Source organism: Vanessa cardui, chromosome 1, assembly GCF_905220365.1.
Source record: "Vanessa cardui chromosome 1, ilVanCard2.1, whole genome shotgun sequence".
In the NCBI taxonomy this organism is placed as follows: Eukaryota; Metazoa; Arthropoda; class Insecta; order Lepidoptera; family Nymphalidae; genus Vanessa; species Vanessa cardui.
The window spans coordinates 9,957,117-9,975,565 of record NC_061123.1 but is presented as its reverse complement, the minus strand read 5'-3'; the positions used below and the strand labels follow the sequence as shown (position 1 = coordinate 9,975,565).

Below are 18,449 nucleotides of genomic sequence, written 5' to 3'. Positions count from 1 at the left end.
AAAATGAAAATATAAATTAATTTTATATGAACTCGTAGTTGGAAAGACTAACAAAACTATAAGATAGTGTCTATCTGTATCTAGTGTAGTGGTCCATTGCATATGACACTTCAGTGTGAGGGCTGGGGTTAAGCGCGCATGTCAGCGAGTAACTTGTTGGCTCGCGATATCCGAACGACACGGCAGTGCGGCGCGGTATGGCGCCCAATGCGTAACTGTGTTCCGTGTTCTAACTTCCGAACGATTCCGAATTCGAATTTCCGCGTCGCTAGATTTGATAGTTCGATTTTCAAATTTTGATACAATTATATTTTTAATATTTTGTTTTCAATTTGATTTGTGTTTGTGTTTTATATTTTCTTAAAGCATGAAATCAAAGGCATATTATGTATTATTATTATTATGTACTTCTTTAATTAAAAAAATAGTTATTTTTAATATGAGTATTTTTTAATCATATTTAAAATAAAACTTTAATTTTTTTTTCTGGAAATGTTTCTAGGCTGAATAAATAAAACCGTCGTGTAATTTTGTTTTTTTAAATATTATTCAAAATGGTTTGGACATAGTTATGAATAAACGTGGACAGTGTAACAATGTATTCACGAGTGAAACTGAAATGATCGAACAGTGAATTATTTGTAATGGCGTCGAAAAGGCTCGTTATCGCTTGGGCGGTCTGGCTCGCGTTGCCCCTGGCAACGGGCCATCTCAACGTGCTCATCAGCCAGGCTGAAGTTATGAAATTGTTAGGTAAGTTTTACGTTGAACATTTCATTTTCGAAGTATGCAAATTTACTGTATAATAGTGATATTTGTCTTATAGTAAAAGTTAATATAAACCAAAATAAAAGTATAAATATTCAGCTCGCTTGCATCCCAGGGGAATCAAGCATTGGAAATAATTAATATCTTAAATGAAGAATGAAACATTTCATTTATGAAGCAAAATCATGTATTACTTTAACGTATGGGTAGAATTATAAAAAATAAAATATAACTGCATTATAAAATAAAAAGTATCTTATTAAAGTATGTAGGAAGGCTACCTACATAGGTTTAAATCGTCTTTATATTATGCTTATACTGGAAATAAAGATGAAATATATTAATGTATTTTGATTGTATTATTAATGTGTTATAATCATTGAGTAATTTCGACTGAAAAGCATGTATTTTTACGTGTGCTCAAGCAAAGTCGGATGAACTTGCTAGTACCTGTGTTCAAATTATGTTCATAGTATATCTAAATGTTACAAACATAGTATTGACATAATGTTAGTAAAGTGTAAATTGTTTATTCTTAAATGTCTATAAATAGTTTTACGATCGTCTCTTGTTTTGAAAATAATATTTTCTATTACAGCCATTGTAAATAAGTCATTGATAAATTTGTACTGAATTTTTAATTTTTACGATTAATGTTAATAAACTCTTGTTCAGATGAAGATGACAAACAAACAATTTATTTACTAAACATATTATTTTTTATTTCAACTGATTGTTAGTGGTAAATACCGCTCATAGAAATTGACACTTACAGTTAGTAATATTAACGAAGTAGGTAATATTCGTTGTATCTTGAAAATAAAGTTAGTAAGTATTGTTACATATTGATATATGATAGAATGTATGTATATGTCTTGAGCAGTTGGACCTAGCCATCGAATCTCAATTAATATTGTAAATGTTAATTGATTAAATATGTTTCCAGCTTAATGTTATAATGAATGCCTGAAATAAAATACACATTACATTTACTCTGAATGGATTATAATGGAGAAATAAAAACAAACTTCAAAGGGATCATTCGAATAGTACTCAGTCAATTTCTGTTATACAAGGCTATAGTATACGTTAATTTGATAACACTATTTTAACATAAGCAAAACATGTTCATACATTTTTTTTTATAGTATAGATTGGCGGACGAGCATATGTGCCACCTGATGAATGGTCACTTTCACCCATAGATAAAGACGCTGTAAAAAATAGTAACTTTTCCTTATATCGTCAATGTGCCTCCAACCCTGGAACCTAGGATGTTATGTCCCTTGTGGCTGTAGTTACACTGGCTCACTCACCCTTCAAACCGGAACACAAAAATACTGAGAACTGTTGTTTGGTGGTACAATAACTAATGAGTGGATGGTACCTACCCAGATGGGCTTGCACAAAGCCCTACCACCAAGTGAATGTTAACCATTGAGGATGTTTATTGTCTGTAATCAATCTTGGATAGACTCATTATAATCATGGAAATTATTGTCACCGGAGTTGGACTAGCAATTATTATTCTTTGTAGGATGATTGTTAGTAGTTCTAAGTCGGTTTGTAAGATCTGAGAAGCTTGTAAATAAAAATACGACGTTCTCAGATGTAGTCTATAATATCAAAGTAGAGTTAGGTTTTTATATTTGTTTCAGTATATACCCACTTTAAAAGTAACACATACGATTTTCGTTAACGGAAATAAAATATTTATTAAAGGTTGAAATGTGCAGAATAAATATTATGATTCTCAACGGTTTATATATTGACTTTATGTATTAAACATAAGCTACTGCATTTATGAAATTTAATGCAGTATCAAGATACGACGAAAATTTCATCGATGTTTTCATCCTAGTTAAGTGATTTTCATCTGGATTTTGATGCTGATCGAACTTTTTTTTAATAAATGGTACACTAAAAATATATGTATTATAAATATTTAATAAAATCTATAGTGGTTACATGTTGTATGTTGTAATATCTATATAGATACCAAATTATATATTTATTATTTTTTATCCATAAAATATTTATTTATTAACACGTTTTTAATTGTTAAAAATAGATTAAAATTAAATGATTTTATGTATGAAATTGTAGGCGAACGTTCAAATAGGCCACCTGTTAGTAAGTGGCTACCACCGCCCATAGACGTCGGTGCCTTAAGATATTTTAATCACTCATTACAAATACTTAGTATTGTTAGGTTTTGGTTTGAAGGGTTAGATATCCAGAGTAACTGCAAATCTGCAAACACAAAGGAACACATCCTAGCTCCCAAGGTGGCGTAAATATTTTTTGAGCACCAATGTTTGGGAACTGGTGGTAGGGCTTTTACTTGGTGGTAGGGCATTGTGCTAGCTCGCTTGGGTAGGTACCACAAACTAATGAGTTATTCTTCCGCCAAATGACAGTACTCATTATTATTGTGTTCTGGTTTGAAGGGTGAGTGAGCCAGTGTAACTACAGGCACTAGGGACATAACATCTTGGTTTCCAAGGTTTGTGGTACATTGACGATGTAAAGAATAGTTAATATTTTTTGCAGCATCATTGTCTATGGGTGATGGTGACCACTTATCATTAGGTGGCCCTATGCTCTATATGTTCTTCCGCCAACCTATACCATACAAAAAACTGGTGACCACTTACCATTAAGTTTCACATAAGTCAGTCAGTCTGTGTATTATACAAAACACTCAATAGGTTATAGCTGCATTCCCCTATGGTCAAGTAAACGCAACCAGACAAAGCTATCCACGCGTCACATATCCTTGACACTATCAAAACACCTACACGACAATAGCTCTGTACTGACGTCATCCCCCGTTTTCGAAGATCAAAAAAATGTAATTATCTACCCCTGATCTACCCTCAACCATTTATATTTGTTCTACAAATTCGACGTATTTCCTATACGCAATTGGGTGTATCTCCAATGTTTCACGATACGTCATAACTGCATATGCTTGTTTTTTGTCAAGTTTCATTTTTATATTAGTATTCTTAATTTTTTTTATTTTCTACGAAAATACAACAATAATTTATGTTTAAGTACAATAAAAAAATATTTATTAATAGTTTATTAATAAACAATAGCAATTTATTTTTAACTTAAACAGAATGTACGTTGTATACATTTAAAAAAAAGATTTACTTCTCGCTTAGACTTTTAAATTGCATATATACTTTTTACTATATTAAGTTTTCTTAAATCCATACACTGTATGACAACAAACAATAATACGACAAAACAAGTAAACATTATACATCATAGAGTAGCGAATTTCCTAAACTAACCCGTAAAAGTAAAAACTTTGAGACTAAAGTCATTTATATCAACGTAATAACTTGCCGCCATAAACAATGGAGACATGGCCACAGCGCACTAGTAGTTTATTACTTTAGGGAGCCCGCGACATTCGAATTGGGATCTTATTAGAGATAAAAGAAACTTGCCACCGCGCAATGCATACTGAGCCCGCTATAAACTATAACGTGGAAATAAATAAGATGTGATGAAAGCAAAAGCAGAAAGCAGATAATAGATTGTTAACTTGTAAATTTATATTACACTGTTCCTTAATACAATTACGTAAAAAAGTCTATAGCATTGACTCAATCCTGTAGGGATTTTTTAAATATAAATTTAGTAAGCGTTGGAGCATAATAGTGGTCACCATCGCCTATGGACAGAACCGCAGAAAGACATATTAGCTATTCCTTCCAACGCCCAATACACCACCAATCGGCACATAGCCACCAATCTCATCAATGTTATGTTTCTTGTGCCTGTACGTCATGTGAGCCATTTTATTATGTTCCTTGTGCCTGTAGTTACATAATTTAAGTCATTTTAGGCCGGAGTACATCAAAACTGAAAATATTTGTTTGGCTGCAAATAAGATGAGTGGATGTCTTGCAAGAAGCCCTGCCCTCTAGTACTTTACATTTAAAGAGTTAATTTTTTGACCTCCTAAAAATATATATAATTATGGTACTCGTCTCATCTGTTTTATTTAAAAATTATATAATACTTGTTTTAGAATAAATTCCTAATTTAATATTATACATATGTATAACTTAGATTTACTTTCCTTTTATCATATAGTTTGCGGTCGTGTACAATGCAACAAAATCCACTGCCGCGTCCCCGGTAGTGTTAGCTTATATATATGTACATATTATAGATTCTTTCTTATGTTATAATCGAACACATTTATCAAGAAATGGGCATTCTAACGCAAAAAAAAAAACAATTAAATAGGATAAGTAGATGCTGAAATAAGCGCGTTCAATAAATATATAAAAATATTGATACATTGATCTTAGACATTGTTGTGTTTCAGTTATGAATATTTTGAGACATGAAAACCTACAATACCTTCTAATAATTATTGTACAGAGTATGTATTAAATTCAAATGTATATTGAAAAGTAATAACAAAGTTATAGCTAGTGAAAATGTACATTCAATCTTCATCAATTTATGCAATTTAACCTCTGGAACATAGAATCGATTCATAAATTTAGTAGTCTACAATACTGACGCTGAAGCATAATTTGAAACGTACAAGAACTTTCCGAAGTGTATTCTCAAGCGATTGCCGAAAGTTGGATATGAATATTAAATTCTATGAACTAAATGAAATTTAGCCGTCAAGAACGAATGTGAAGAAAGAAATAAACGTTTTCTGTTTTCCTTCATACATAATGAAGAAAAAGTATAGTGACAACTCATGAATATCTTCTTAATGAGCTAAGATACTTTTAAGAAGGTTTGCTTAAGAAAATTAATCTTCCTTTGTCGTCGACTACGACATCTGAACAAATATAAAAATGCGAAATTGTTTTAGTTTATTTATTAACCGATACATAGTAAATGACTTAAACATTATCAGAGATACAGAAAAGATATAGGTAGAAATTATTATTAACTTGCTATTCGCCCCGGTTTCGCACGATCAATGCAGTATGTGTATGCTGTTTTTATATATAATGTACGCTTTATATACAAAAACCTTCCTCTCGAATTGCTCTGTTTTAAAAAAAAAAAGCATCAAAAACCGTTGCGTCATTTTAAAGATCTGAGTTTAGAAAGCGGTAAGCGACTTTGTTTTATACTATGTAATGATATTTAGTTGATCTTACTCGAATTTGAAGCCGCGAGCGTCGCTTAATATCGACACGTTTTATCAACAATACATTCACGCAACAATACGATAACTTAATTACAAAGCATTCTAACGACAAATGACAGTGTATGAGTCAAAAATAATAGACTGAAGCGACATCTGTCGGGCGCGGGATTAATGACAGTTCAAACATCAATTCAGTTGAGTCTTATCGCGGGACGCCAGCGAGGGGTGCTACATTCACTAACAAACATTCACACATACATATGTAGTAATGATGAAAAACGTATTTGGGAAACAGACTACAATTTCAGAGTCATTCTATGAGAAATGTACGTATTATTATTGCTGTGATACCATTTTTTCGATTATTTTATCGTTGTAAATACTATTTGCATCCATCAATAGAAGATTTTAATACGGCGCGTTTTAGATTCGCAAACAAATCGCGGTTAACGAACTGTTATTTTAAATTTAATTTTCACGTCGATAAATCGAGATTCATTTCATACATTCATTTCAAATTTACGTCTAACCAACTAGCGTACACGAAATTTAAAAATGCCTAACCTAACCTTCAACTAACTCCAATTTTTCAGATAAAGTTTACATTACTTAACACAAATGTTTCCAAATGGTAACCATTTACGGCAGCTTAACAGTCATTCTACTTTCCTCTTCCAAATAGAAGCAATTGGTTTTATAGATATTTATACTGTTACGAATAATTAGTATTACTGCTTGATTTTAAATGAAAATCTCATTAATTAATTATACAAACACGTGCCGCGTAAGAAAATTAAGTGTATTAGATCGAATAAATAAAAACCTGTGTTTATTCCTCTCTTCAAAATCTGGGATGGCAATCCGATAGGACCGCAAAGTGAAATTAAGGACTCGACAATACATTATTTTCTGTAGCACAATAAGACACTATCAAAACCCCTAACTCTAGGTTGCTACTGATAATTTCCTATTATTTGAGATTGAATACTAGTCCTTAATCCGCAACCTTGGGATATGTCCTTGCCACTCAACTAATTATGTCCTATTGGTTTAATACTACGTTAATAAAATCATGTCTTATAATTCAAGATAAGATTATAACTAAAACGACTTATGTGATTGAAACGATTTTAGAAATAATTTTAAAGTATACTGTTCTATACAGGTACAAAATGTAATAATGGCTTAAAAGTATAAGCAGATATGTACCTAATTTATAATGTAAGAGCTATAAATGTACTTCATAGTAATTTATAGGTCTTCCGTGCAGCTGTTTTGTAACTCGTTAAATTTATCATGTTTTCAAATATTTTATAGTCGTTTCCTTTTTACTGCTTTTATTATTACTTATTGCTTGTACGAGTATTTACCGTACTAGATGGTTTTAATTTATATTTTCTTGTATTGTTTGTAACTGCGTCTTATTCTAAATATTGATTAAAAGCGATATAAAATATAATAAAGGAAGTTCTTAGTAATATTTTTTTATGGACCTTCAGACCGTAGTACAACAACGCAAAGAATTGCTCCTGGGCGGTAGAATATGTGATGGTACCCACCCAGATGGGCTTAAGAATTTTAGTTAGAATTGTCTGTTTTCTAAGCAAATGCGTGAATGGACCGATTATTATTCAATAACTTGAAGAGGAGGTTACAACAAGGCATGGCAGGCAAACTACAACAGGAAAGGCAATAAATTAAAGTAACAACTACATATATTGATTTTCATTTACGCAGACCTCTTTAATGTCTCCTTGATCTTGTAACTATATAGACACAGATCCTGGTTCAAACCCAGATTGAAGACTAGATTTTGTTTTTTTTAATTTTCAAAAAATCTCAGAAGCAATTCAGAGTCTGGAAGTTGGTGAGGTCTGTGGAAGTGTTTACGCTAGCGTGATTCAGAAAGCACGTGAAGCAATTGGTCCTTCGTGTAAACTCTTACTGATTTTTGCGGATTTGCTGTTCCATCGGATTATGAGAGTCAGATTTGTGCACAAACTTGTGATCTATAATATGCCCTAAGTTTAGCTGGTTTTCCTTAATATTAGCCTCCAGACTAATCTCAACTATCTTGTCACTCCTCCTCTTTTCAAAATCATGTGATTCTCGTAAGTATTAATCGTTTTAATAAACTTAAGTTTGAATAAATGAATATCTTATCCAGTAACGTATTCGGTTATCGGGTTATTTCCTCAGTTGAAATGCGCTACTTGTTGCGCTTGTAATAATACGAACAAACACTAGAATCCTTATCGAGGGCGGTATCCATAAAACTACAAGTAACTTACAAACTTTCGCAATACTGGTAACTTGTGTAAGAATAAATTGCGAAAGTTCTAGAATTTCTGGGTTAAAGTTATTAGCACAATCGCTATTTGTCTCGAATTTGCATTGCTCGTCTTTTGATACACAGGCAAATGGACCAGCTGATGGTAATACGTCATCGTCGCCTCTAGACTTTGGTGCTGAAAGAAATATAAATGCGCTGCTTACTTTCGGAACCAACATGTTATGCCCCATGTGACTGCACCCGTAATTCCTCTGGCTCACTAGCCCTTACAACTGGAACACAAGAATACCAAGTATTGCTATGTCGCGGTAGAAGAATATATTATGAATGGGTTTTATTTACTGAGATGGATCTGAACCAAGCATAATTACTGTTTTAACGTTATTCAAGATTAAGTAAAAATCCCACTTATGTAAGTTTTAAAGCCGCTCCATTCAATTTAAGGATCCGTTAAAAAAACTGTAAAATTTATGTTTTAGCTTTGAGATATGTACAATCTTTCTTTTTATATGCGATAATAACCTGACATAACCAGATAATGACGAAGAAAGAGAAAGAGAGAGTAAGAAAGGTAGAGAAATATATCAGGTGTTTCTAAATAGGGAATATGTAAAGATCATTGTAAGATTTTGGTCAGCAAAAAAGGATCACTGTGAGAATTAGTGGATTCGAACAAATAAACAAAAAACTTTTTAACTTTATATGTTAACGTATTAGTAGCGCTACATAATATAATATGTTCTAAAATATCTCCAGATTACAATGTAATGTTATATATATAACAACAATTTTATAAAAATAGTTTTTGAATCGTCTTTAAGAAAGCGCTAGTTTTCTGTTTTTCATCCCACTTAAGCTGACAAAGACTCAACATAAAGAATACTATGTTATATAAATCGGATCTGTTATAATTATGTCAATTAAATAAGGATTTTAGTTCCAAGAAGAATAGACGAACACCGTTTTGCTTTTTAAAATATTATTACGATTTTAAAAGTACCTACCAATTCAAGTTATTATAGTATGGTATATGTATTTTAAGTGCAGTCACATTCCTTTCGATTTATCAAAGCTGAATAAATCATAAACTTGAAAAACTGAGAAAAACTGAACAAGTTATCATATAGAAATATGAATATATTATAACACAGAGTATGAACCGGCACTAGCATGCTTATTCGTCCGGCTGGACGAAATTTTAAAACTTGATAGGTATTTATGTCGAAACCAGGAAGCGAGTTACAAAAAAAAAAGATTAATTGCTAGTAAAAATTACAACAACGGTTTCACAATTTCACTGAACAAATCATCTCAAACATATTTCAATATACCTGTACGAAGTGACAAACGAGATTTTTAATAATGCTTGACAATTTAGCACGTATTCCGTTGCTTTTTAATTGGACTCTGACACCCGAACTGCGAGAATGATTCATCACGACGTATGATCGAGAGGGTGCGTAGTCAATACAAATTGGTGGCTCTAGGTTACTTCATTAACTCACTCGACTTGATTTGTAATGTCTCGTATTGTGACAGTTGCTAGTTATTTTTTATGATTGGTGAGTTATGCTGAAATTTATGTGATGTCTTTTTTTAGATTAACGAATGGTCTTTAAGACGTTTCGGCATTAAACAAATGGCTATTCCACTTTATTAATACAAGCCTCTGTTATAACGATGTCAATGTTCGTCCGATACAAAACAGAGTAAGTGGGCTTATACATTATATCCGATTTTAATATAAAAATTTATGTTTTTAAAAAAGAATAGGCATCTCGCCGTGCTATATTTACCGGCACGTGCTCAGCCTGTCAATCGCTAATAATTATACCTATGTTATATTATTAGGGTCTGCGGTTTTTGATAATGTAATGTTTGAAGATATTTCTATTTTGTTTTGTATACTCTATAAAAGTATCATTGTCGTGAACAAAAAAAAAAACTTTATTTTTTTTTTGAGTCATCGTAGTTTTGAAATTCTGAAAATTTTTTTTTTTTTTGAAACACCAAACGTAATGTTAATTCTTTTTTTTTATTCAATTATATTTTATTGTTCGCATTGCACTTGACTACAGATTAATCCTTTGTTATTCGCGGTCAGCACCAATATAGACAGATTCAGAGAAAAAGTAAAATCTTCATCAGAGCTTGAAGCGATATGTGGAAAAATATTAAACTCAGCTCTATAAAATTGCAAATATTGGATATGCCTATTAAAACGAAAAATGAAAACGATAATAAATCTGAAAAATAATGGATAGCGGTTCAAATATGTAAAGTGAATAGTTTTTTAATCGGATAAGTAGTTCCTCAGTAAAGCTGCAAAAGTAATTAGAAGTCAAAATTATTTAATAATAATACCTATACAACATTATATTACAGATTATATATTAATACATTAATTATAAAGCATCAACTCACATCTATTATTTGAGTAGTCTTAATTATAATTACAACTTATACAGATTCGTGACGTAGTACAAGTATCACTTACTAATCCTAATACTTATCAACCAATAATTACTTAGTGTAAATTAAACGAATGCAATATCCCGATTGTGTGTCTTTGTGTTTTTTAATATGTCGTAATGTCAACAATTTTTCCAAAGTCATCAATTCTCTGTGAGTCTGAATTTGCTTTCCCTTTTGATGCTTCCTTATATAATATTAGGCGTGATCCATCTGTTTTTTCTTTTATAATCTGATACCGCCAAGTATAAAACGATACATACAACAATTAAACAGCTATTAATAATTTTATTTACGCTTAATAATTCGAAGGTGAATACATAATTAGCGACACATTAATCAGTACAGATAATACATCCCACGGGCCTTCGTTAGCAAAAATATCATCGTAATAAATGAATATGTACGTGTGCATGGGTAAATATATGAATGCATTTATCGCTTATCATTTTTGGGCTCACCTTGCCCACTGGGGGTGATTCGGTTTGACATTACAAGTTATCACGGCGCTCGCTTGTTTTTCAGCAAAACGTTGTTATCGAAACCATGTTGCACATTGCGCTTGTATAATCTTTCATTTGTTATTTACTGCTATGTAATATTTTGTATTGTCGAACAAACAGATAATTAATAAAGTAATGCTTTTATAATCGATGAATACAATATACAAACGATTCAGATTTTCGATTTTTGCGAAGTATAGCTACTTATATAGTTATATTGTATGCGAGTTCGTTCAGTATTTTCAGATATAACAAAATTATGTCAGTTTTTTAAAAAGACTAATATCATTTTGACATTTTTTTAGGGGGCAGCTTTTTTTTTATGGTATAGGTTGACGGACGAGCATATGGGCCACCTGATGGTAAGTGGTCACCATTACCCATAGACAATGACGCTGTAAGAAATATTAAGTATTCCTTAAATCGTCAATGCGCCACCAACCTTGGGAACTAAGATATTATGTCCCTTGTGCCTGTAGTTACACTGGCTCACTCACCCTTCAAACTTCAAACCGGAACACAACAATACCGAGTACTGTTGTTTGGCGGTAGAATAACTGATGAGTGGGTAGTACCTACCCAGACGGGCTTGCACAAAGCCCTACCACCAAGTATATAGCTTAATTCTATGTTTTACAATTTGTATCTCTTATATTATATTTGAAATATATCACGAACAAAATGCCTTAACAAGCTTGTTTATTTAGTATGCTGTATATATATACAATAGAAAAAACGTATTGGTATCATTTGCTAAATTCTGATACAAAATATACATATTTAGTCAATTTCATTAATAACATATTGCAACAGTTATCGAATGTGATAAATATAATCTTTAATGACATATTTAAGTCGTGTTTCCTCATGTTTAAATATATTTTATGTTTTTCAATATTCATCCCTCCCCTCCGAACTCATGGGGTGGCATTAAACGAAGTGTGAACGGTTTACATTCGCACCTTATAAGTAAAGCGTGAAAGTGTGCCCTTAGCCCTAAGAGTGCTCGCGCGTGATTGAAATATCGCCTGTTTATTTTCTGAGTAAATATTTTGTTCTAGTTAATGTTATAACGGTAATTGCGAGCTACGTGCTAGAATATTCATTACGAACTCACTTTGTAGTTATGACGTATTAAAAATTAACAAATATGTCCTTTATACATTATTAGTTAATATCAATTATTTTTTATTTATTACGGAATATGTACGAAGAAATTCGAAACTCACCTCGGAACAAATTGTAATGTCAGAATCTGATAAGCGATTTTGGTTGTAATAATCATAAAATTTATAGAATTCACGTACCAAAATGGCGTATCACTGCTAGTCATCGTTTCACAAGTGAAATACAAAGAGAATTCTTAAATCGAATTCTGTGGCAAGTTTCGAGTTTGCTTTTAAGGAATAGTGCTACTATTGATTGATATACATATATAGAAATTTCGCAATTTGGCTGTTACTGTTTTAATTGTTACTCTGTCTTTAATTACTTTCTATTTTATAAATATAATTACGCAAGAAACAATTGTTACAATTATCCTGGGCTCAATTTTAAATTAAAATTAATCTTGTATATAATAAAACAGAAGGGCTTCTAAGAACGTTTAATAAAGTTTATTTTTATGTTGTTTTCCATAACTTTGGAAGGTTTGTAATTTAATTATATAATTGATTAAATAATACTAATCATATGAAACTTATAGCCAGTTCCGTAATTGTACATATTTTATTATAAATAAAAATACATAAAAAGTGATCACGAAATAGTTTATATACCATGTTCTAAATGCGAACTATTGGAACCTTGTACATAGAAAACTCTATACATATTTATTAATCCATCAACTTTTGATACAAGATAATTTATAATTTATATTCTGATATTCTTAATTAAACGGTATCTTAATTTAAATAATTCATCCATAAACATTTCGAAAGGATTTCTCTAACGGCTTAAGTTTCAAAGTACTGATACATTAGCACTCTATAAACTTTCGCGATGTGTGTTATCCATTTCGCATTACTGCGAGCAGAAACCGGTCGTTAAATGAAACATAAATGCAAGTAACTCTAATTCAATAAAATTAAGCAAAGACACTACAGTACCTTAGTCTTTTTTTATATGACGTAGGTGGCAAACGAGCTGGAGGCTCACCTGATGGAAAGTGACTACCACCGCCCATGGACATCTGCAACATCAGGGGGCTCGCAGGTGCGTTGCCGGCCTTTAAGGAAGGTACGCTCTTTTCTTGAAGGATCCCACGTCGTGTCTCTTTTGGCTGTAAATTTTTTGTTCAGTTTGATTGACAAAACAACCTAATCTCTGCATAGTATAAAACAGAGTCTCTTTCTCTGTCCTTATCCCTATGTATTATCTAATCTTAAACCTTTAAAACTACGCAACAGATATTGATGCAGTTTTTTTAATAGATAGAGTCATTTTAGAGGAAGGTTTTTGTATATAATAAGTACATGGACAATATAGAAAATAAACATTAATAATTTTAGAAGTTTGTAATTTGATTTCGTAAATAAACAAATTCTATGGTATATTTAGTAGTAGTATTGCACCCGTGCGAAGCCGGGGCGGTTCGCTAGTTCACAATAATTATGTTCTCCAGTTATTCTATAACCGAATTTCCTAAATTGACCGAACAATGCAAAGGCAGAGAAATCGGTTTCAACAGTTTATATCAGCAGTCCTCATTAATTGGTAGGATATTAATATCATCGATACGAGAGAAAAAATGCTTTATTATTAGTTACGACCACTTGTTGCGAATGGCCGTACGTGCGTGCAAATCCACTTAGCCCTGGAGTAATGTCATTGTTATCCCCGAAGCCGGAACGCGTTCTTTTATTAACAAATTAAGCGTAAATCTCGAACGTCCATATTGCGTAATATAGACGGATTATTGCCTCCGCTTTGGCAAACGTCGAGGTCGAAGATGATATGTGACAAATTGAGTATTCGACGACACGTTTGACCTCTACGTTGATTAATTATTTTTTGTTGGAAATTAAAAATAAACGTTTATGTTTAGACTTTTTTATACGTCTTATGTTTTTTGTATAAGTGAGACCGAAACGCTGATTAATTAATTAAAAACACTTGCAAAATGAAATAAGTTCTAACGTAAAACAATTAAAATATGGATTAATAAACAATAATCTTAAAATATTTTGTAATTGTGAATAAGCAAAACTGCGAACCAATTTTAATGATTTTGAACTTAGTGAACTAAGATCACAAATTTTATATACGGGTACATTGTTCAAGTTAAATGTAATATAAAATCTATTTATATCCAACTATTAATATTAACAATTGTTTGAGTTGAGCAGTTAAACTTTACTTTACTTAGATTAATAAATACGAGCGATCGGCTACCCTCTGAGCGAAGATATTACGCTATGGTTTTTAATTACGTCTGGACGTTTCAAATAGCAGAGAAACCAACACGAGTCGTATTTAATCCACTCAAAACACAGACAGCGTTCCCACTAAACGATTCAACATTAAATTTAGCTACACGACAACAATTGTAGCATTAAGGCGGGCTCTAATAATGTTTTTGCTCGGTCACAAGATTTGACTAATGGTGCCCTTGTCGCTAACACACCGCGCTTCCCACGGACTCTTTGTGAGGGATGTAATTTAATGTCTCTCCTTGTAATACGTGCTTTTCAAACGAGTTTAATTTTAATTTTTATGAGACCATTTGTACAGTTTTGAGCAAAAACGTCTAGCGGATTTACACGACAAATTGAAATGGGTTTTGTGACGAATATAATGGGTTAAGCGGGGACGGAGAAATTGTCATCTGTTAACACGTCTTCAATGGGATATCATAGTTAATAATTTTAAAGAAATAATCAATGTTAATTATGAATATTATGGATATATAGATGGGCTTTAAAAAAAATGAAATTCAAATACGTACACATCAAATAAGGACAGTGTTTGAATAATAGGTTATTTATCGAAGAATTTTCGACAGCTTTCAGAACTTCTATGGTTTTTATTGTTCTCGACCCTGAATAGAACGTTTAGAATTAATGATACGCACGAATCCATGTATAAATATAGAAATTTGCTACAAAAATTCATATTAATGTACAAGTATACATATAGGTATATTTCATCAGTGAATTAAAATTAAAAACTAATTACTTACGAAAACTGTTACGCTGAAACCACCACCTGGAAAATGTTGAGTCATTTAAGAAATTAAAAGAAAGCACAAAATCCACGGTATGAATATTACATGAATATTCGCGGGTTGTCGGCTGGCTTATACTTCCGACAGCCTTGACAGGTTTCATTATAATCTACAAACTTAATGAATCACACTATTACGAATAAAAACGTTCTTGACATACTCAGCTGTGCCTGTAAATTTGGTTGTAGAAGATAATAGTTATTTGTACCACAGTTTGTTGAACAGACCAACAATAGTACATGCAAAAGTTAAGCTAGTTTTATACTTGCTAATAATACAATAATAGGGGCTCGAGAGAGAAATAATTAAAAGTGTGTCACCACATTAGCAAGCTGTACAAAGGTCTGATTTCAAGTGGTGGTACCACCTAGATCTAGTCAAGTGTCTGATACGGCTTTGGAAGTTTTATTGCCCCCCAAGTACCTTAATAACGTTACACCAGACGGTATGTTTAACCAGACAACAAAACATTTGTGGCTTATAAAGTATACATGTACTTTGATACTGAGGAAGATTTTTGTCTATCCATTGTTGAAAATACAATATTTCTAATTTTTCCCTTTAGAAAGTTTCTTGCTAATGTCAGGGCATCAAGCTCAAGGTATACTCAATTACACTATGCAACTATATGTAACTAATGTGTGCAAAAATATCAACATTCTCTATACCCTCATTGTTATAATCCTATGGGATGACAATCCGACACGACCAAGGCGAAAACCAACGTGCATTCCACTTGCGTATGTGACACTGGCAAATTCCAATGTAGGGGTTGCTACTGAAAATTATTTGGCAGAAAAACTCGATGAAATGGAGCCTGCAGCTTATGAGCTAGACTATAGAGACATCCAATATGCCCAACTCTTACAAATTAAAAATGCCTTTCCTTATACTTGTCACTCTGCGTTGGCGTTGGCCTAAAACAAATGGAAAAATATTTATAATGATGTTACGAGTAATAAAACTGATTTCGAACTTTAAGAATAGTAAGGCTTCAAATTATATTTAATTTAATTGAATAAATCCTGTAGGTACTATTTATTAGTAAATACTTAAACTGTTGTTTTTTGCCATTCATAGCGCCTTTTACCTTGAACAAACATAAAGTATTACAGGTTTAATAATCAGCTACGAAAATATTCTTCCAAGTAGCAGACAGTAATTTTCAATTACAGCTACCGAGAAGGCGCGAAATAAAGGATTTATCTCCGAAAATTAGGTCACGAACAAATTGATATTTATTGTTGCGATAACATACTTTGGAAGGTTTCATAAATTTTCGGAAGTAAGATATTTTATTTGGACACAATTGCATAATACTGGAATATCTCTTTGTGTTTAAAATGATTAAATGAAACTAATTGACTTTTTTGTCTTATGGTAAGATTATACGGTTAAAGATTATAAGTATAGTACCAAAAAGCTTTTCTACCAGACTATTGGATTTATCCGAAAATTTAATTTCAGTAGCACTTCATATTATGGTATCTCTCCACTTGTTATTCCCGAATAAGATACTAAAACAAAAGAGATACCTATATACCTATACCTATATTGACATTTTCTGCCTCGCACAACCACTATGTGGAATCAGCTTTCACCGGCGGTTTTTCAGCGCCGATACGACATGGGAACCTTCAAGAAAAGAGCGTACTCCTTCCTTAAAGGCCGGCAGCGCACCTGCAAACCCCCTGATGTTGCAGATGTCCATGGACGGTGGTAGTCACTTTCCATCAGGTGAGCCTCCTGCTCGTTTGCCACTAATGTCATAAAAAAAATATAGCTCCGACAAATACCATCTCGATTGACTGTAGTGATGGCTGTTTCTGATATTGGTCAAGAGTACTTGCATTCTGATGACAGTACGAATCTAAAGACATTCAAATCTCACCAACAACTGCTACGATCCAATTTTCATAATTATTTTTGAGTTAAATAGTTCTTTTATTGAAGAAGATCCTCCGAGGCAGAGCAGTGTTGTTAAAAGAGTGATAAAATGTTAAAAGTGGCTGGAACCGCGTTGAACAACTTGTTTTTTTATAAGACAAATATATACTTTATATAATAAAAATTCGCGTACGTAGCTAGTTTCAATATTATACGAATTAGGGCTTACAAGTGCGTGTTTAATTAAATTTTAGGCAGTATTCAATCATACAATACGATAACCTTAATGAATAACACTACTTAGCACTTACTTTTTTACTAATTACACAAAAGTAAGTCCTTGTTATATGAACCTTAATAAAATTTAAGCACGAAAATTGTATACTTCATAACTACATATAAAATAAGCATATAGATTCATTTCCGTTAGAACTGCTTTCATTCTGTTTTTTCCCTTCAAAAATCCTCAACAGCAAAGCTAGATAAGCTGCAACAGTACATACTAATGCCCTGAGCATTGTAGCTCGCGTGTGTAACAAACGTCTAAACAATAAATACACGGTTATCGCCATTTTAATAAATGTCCGTGAAAGTTTGCTGAATAAATAAAGTAGCAAGGGTATATACGCTTATCTTTGAACACTGCACACAGATAGAATTGTATATGATGTCTGGAATGTCTTTTGAAAGAGTTCATTGTTGTTATTTAAATATAAAACTGTTTTGTTTGAACTACTTTTTTATTTATGAAGTTTATTCAATGGATATTCCATTGAATAAACCTACCTATACTGAAGTAAGTAAACTATACATAAGAAATATTATCATTAAGAAATAACGTCATACCAGTTGCTTATACTTGTTTAAAATAATGCATATCTTATATTTAACTAGCGACCCGCACTGGCTTCGGACGTGTGCAATGCTGAACTAAATATACTACAGAATTTTTCTTGTTTCTTTACTATATTGTCCACGAACCACTCTTTCTTTTAAAAAAAACCTCTTCAAAATCCGTTGCGTAATTTAAAAGATATAAGCATACAAAGGGCGGTAAAAGACTTTGTTATATACTATGTTGTAATGAGATGTAATTCAGAACTAGTATCGTAAGCTTTGAATTTGCAATTGTATAATTAATATTTGTAACAATAG

At 32.1% G+C, this 18,449-nt stretch overlaps 1 protein-coding gene across 1 annotated transcript in view; it reads left to right on the top strand.

Moving 5' to 3' along the window:
- Positions 1-508: 508 nt before the first annotated feature.
- The window catches only part of LOC124534677 (tyrosine-protein kinase Dnt-like), a 65,088-nt gene continuing 47,147 nt past the window's right edge, over positions 509-18,449 (top strand). Inside the window, exon 1 of the mRNA XM_047110660.1 lies at positions 509-753. Within this exon, the coding sequence (XP_046966616.1) occupies positions 645-753 (109 nt within the window). The 5' untranslated portion in view covers positions 509-644. The remainder of the gene's footprint in view (positions 754-18,449) is intronic.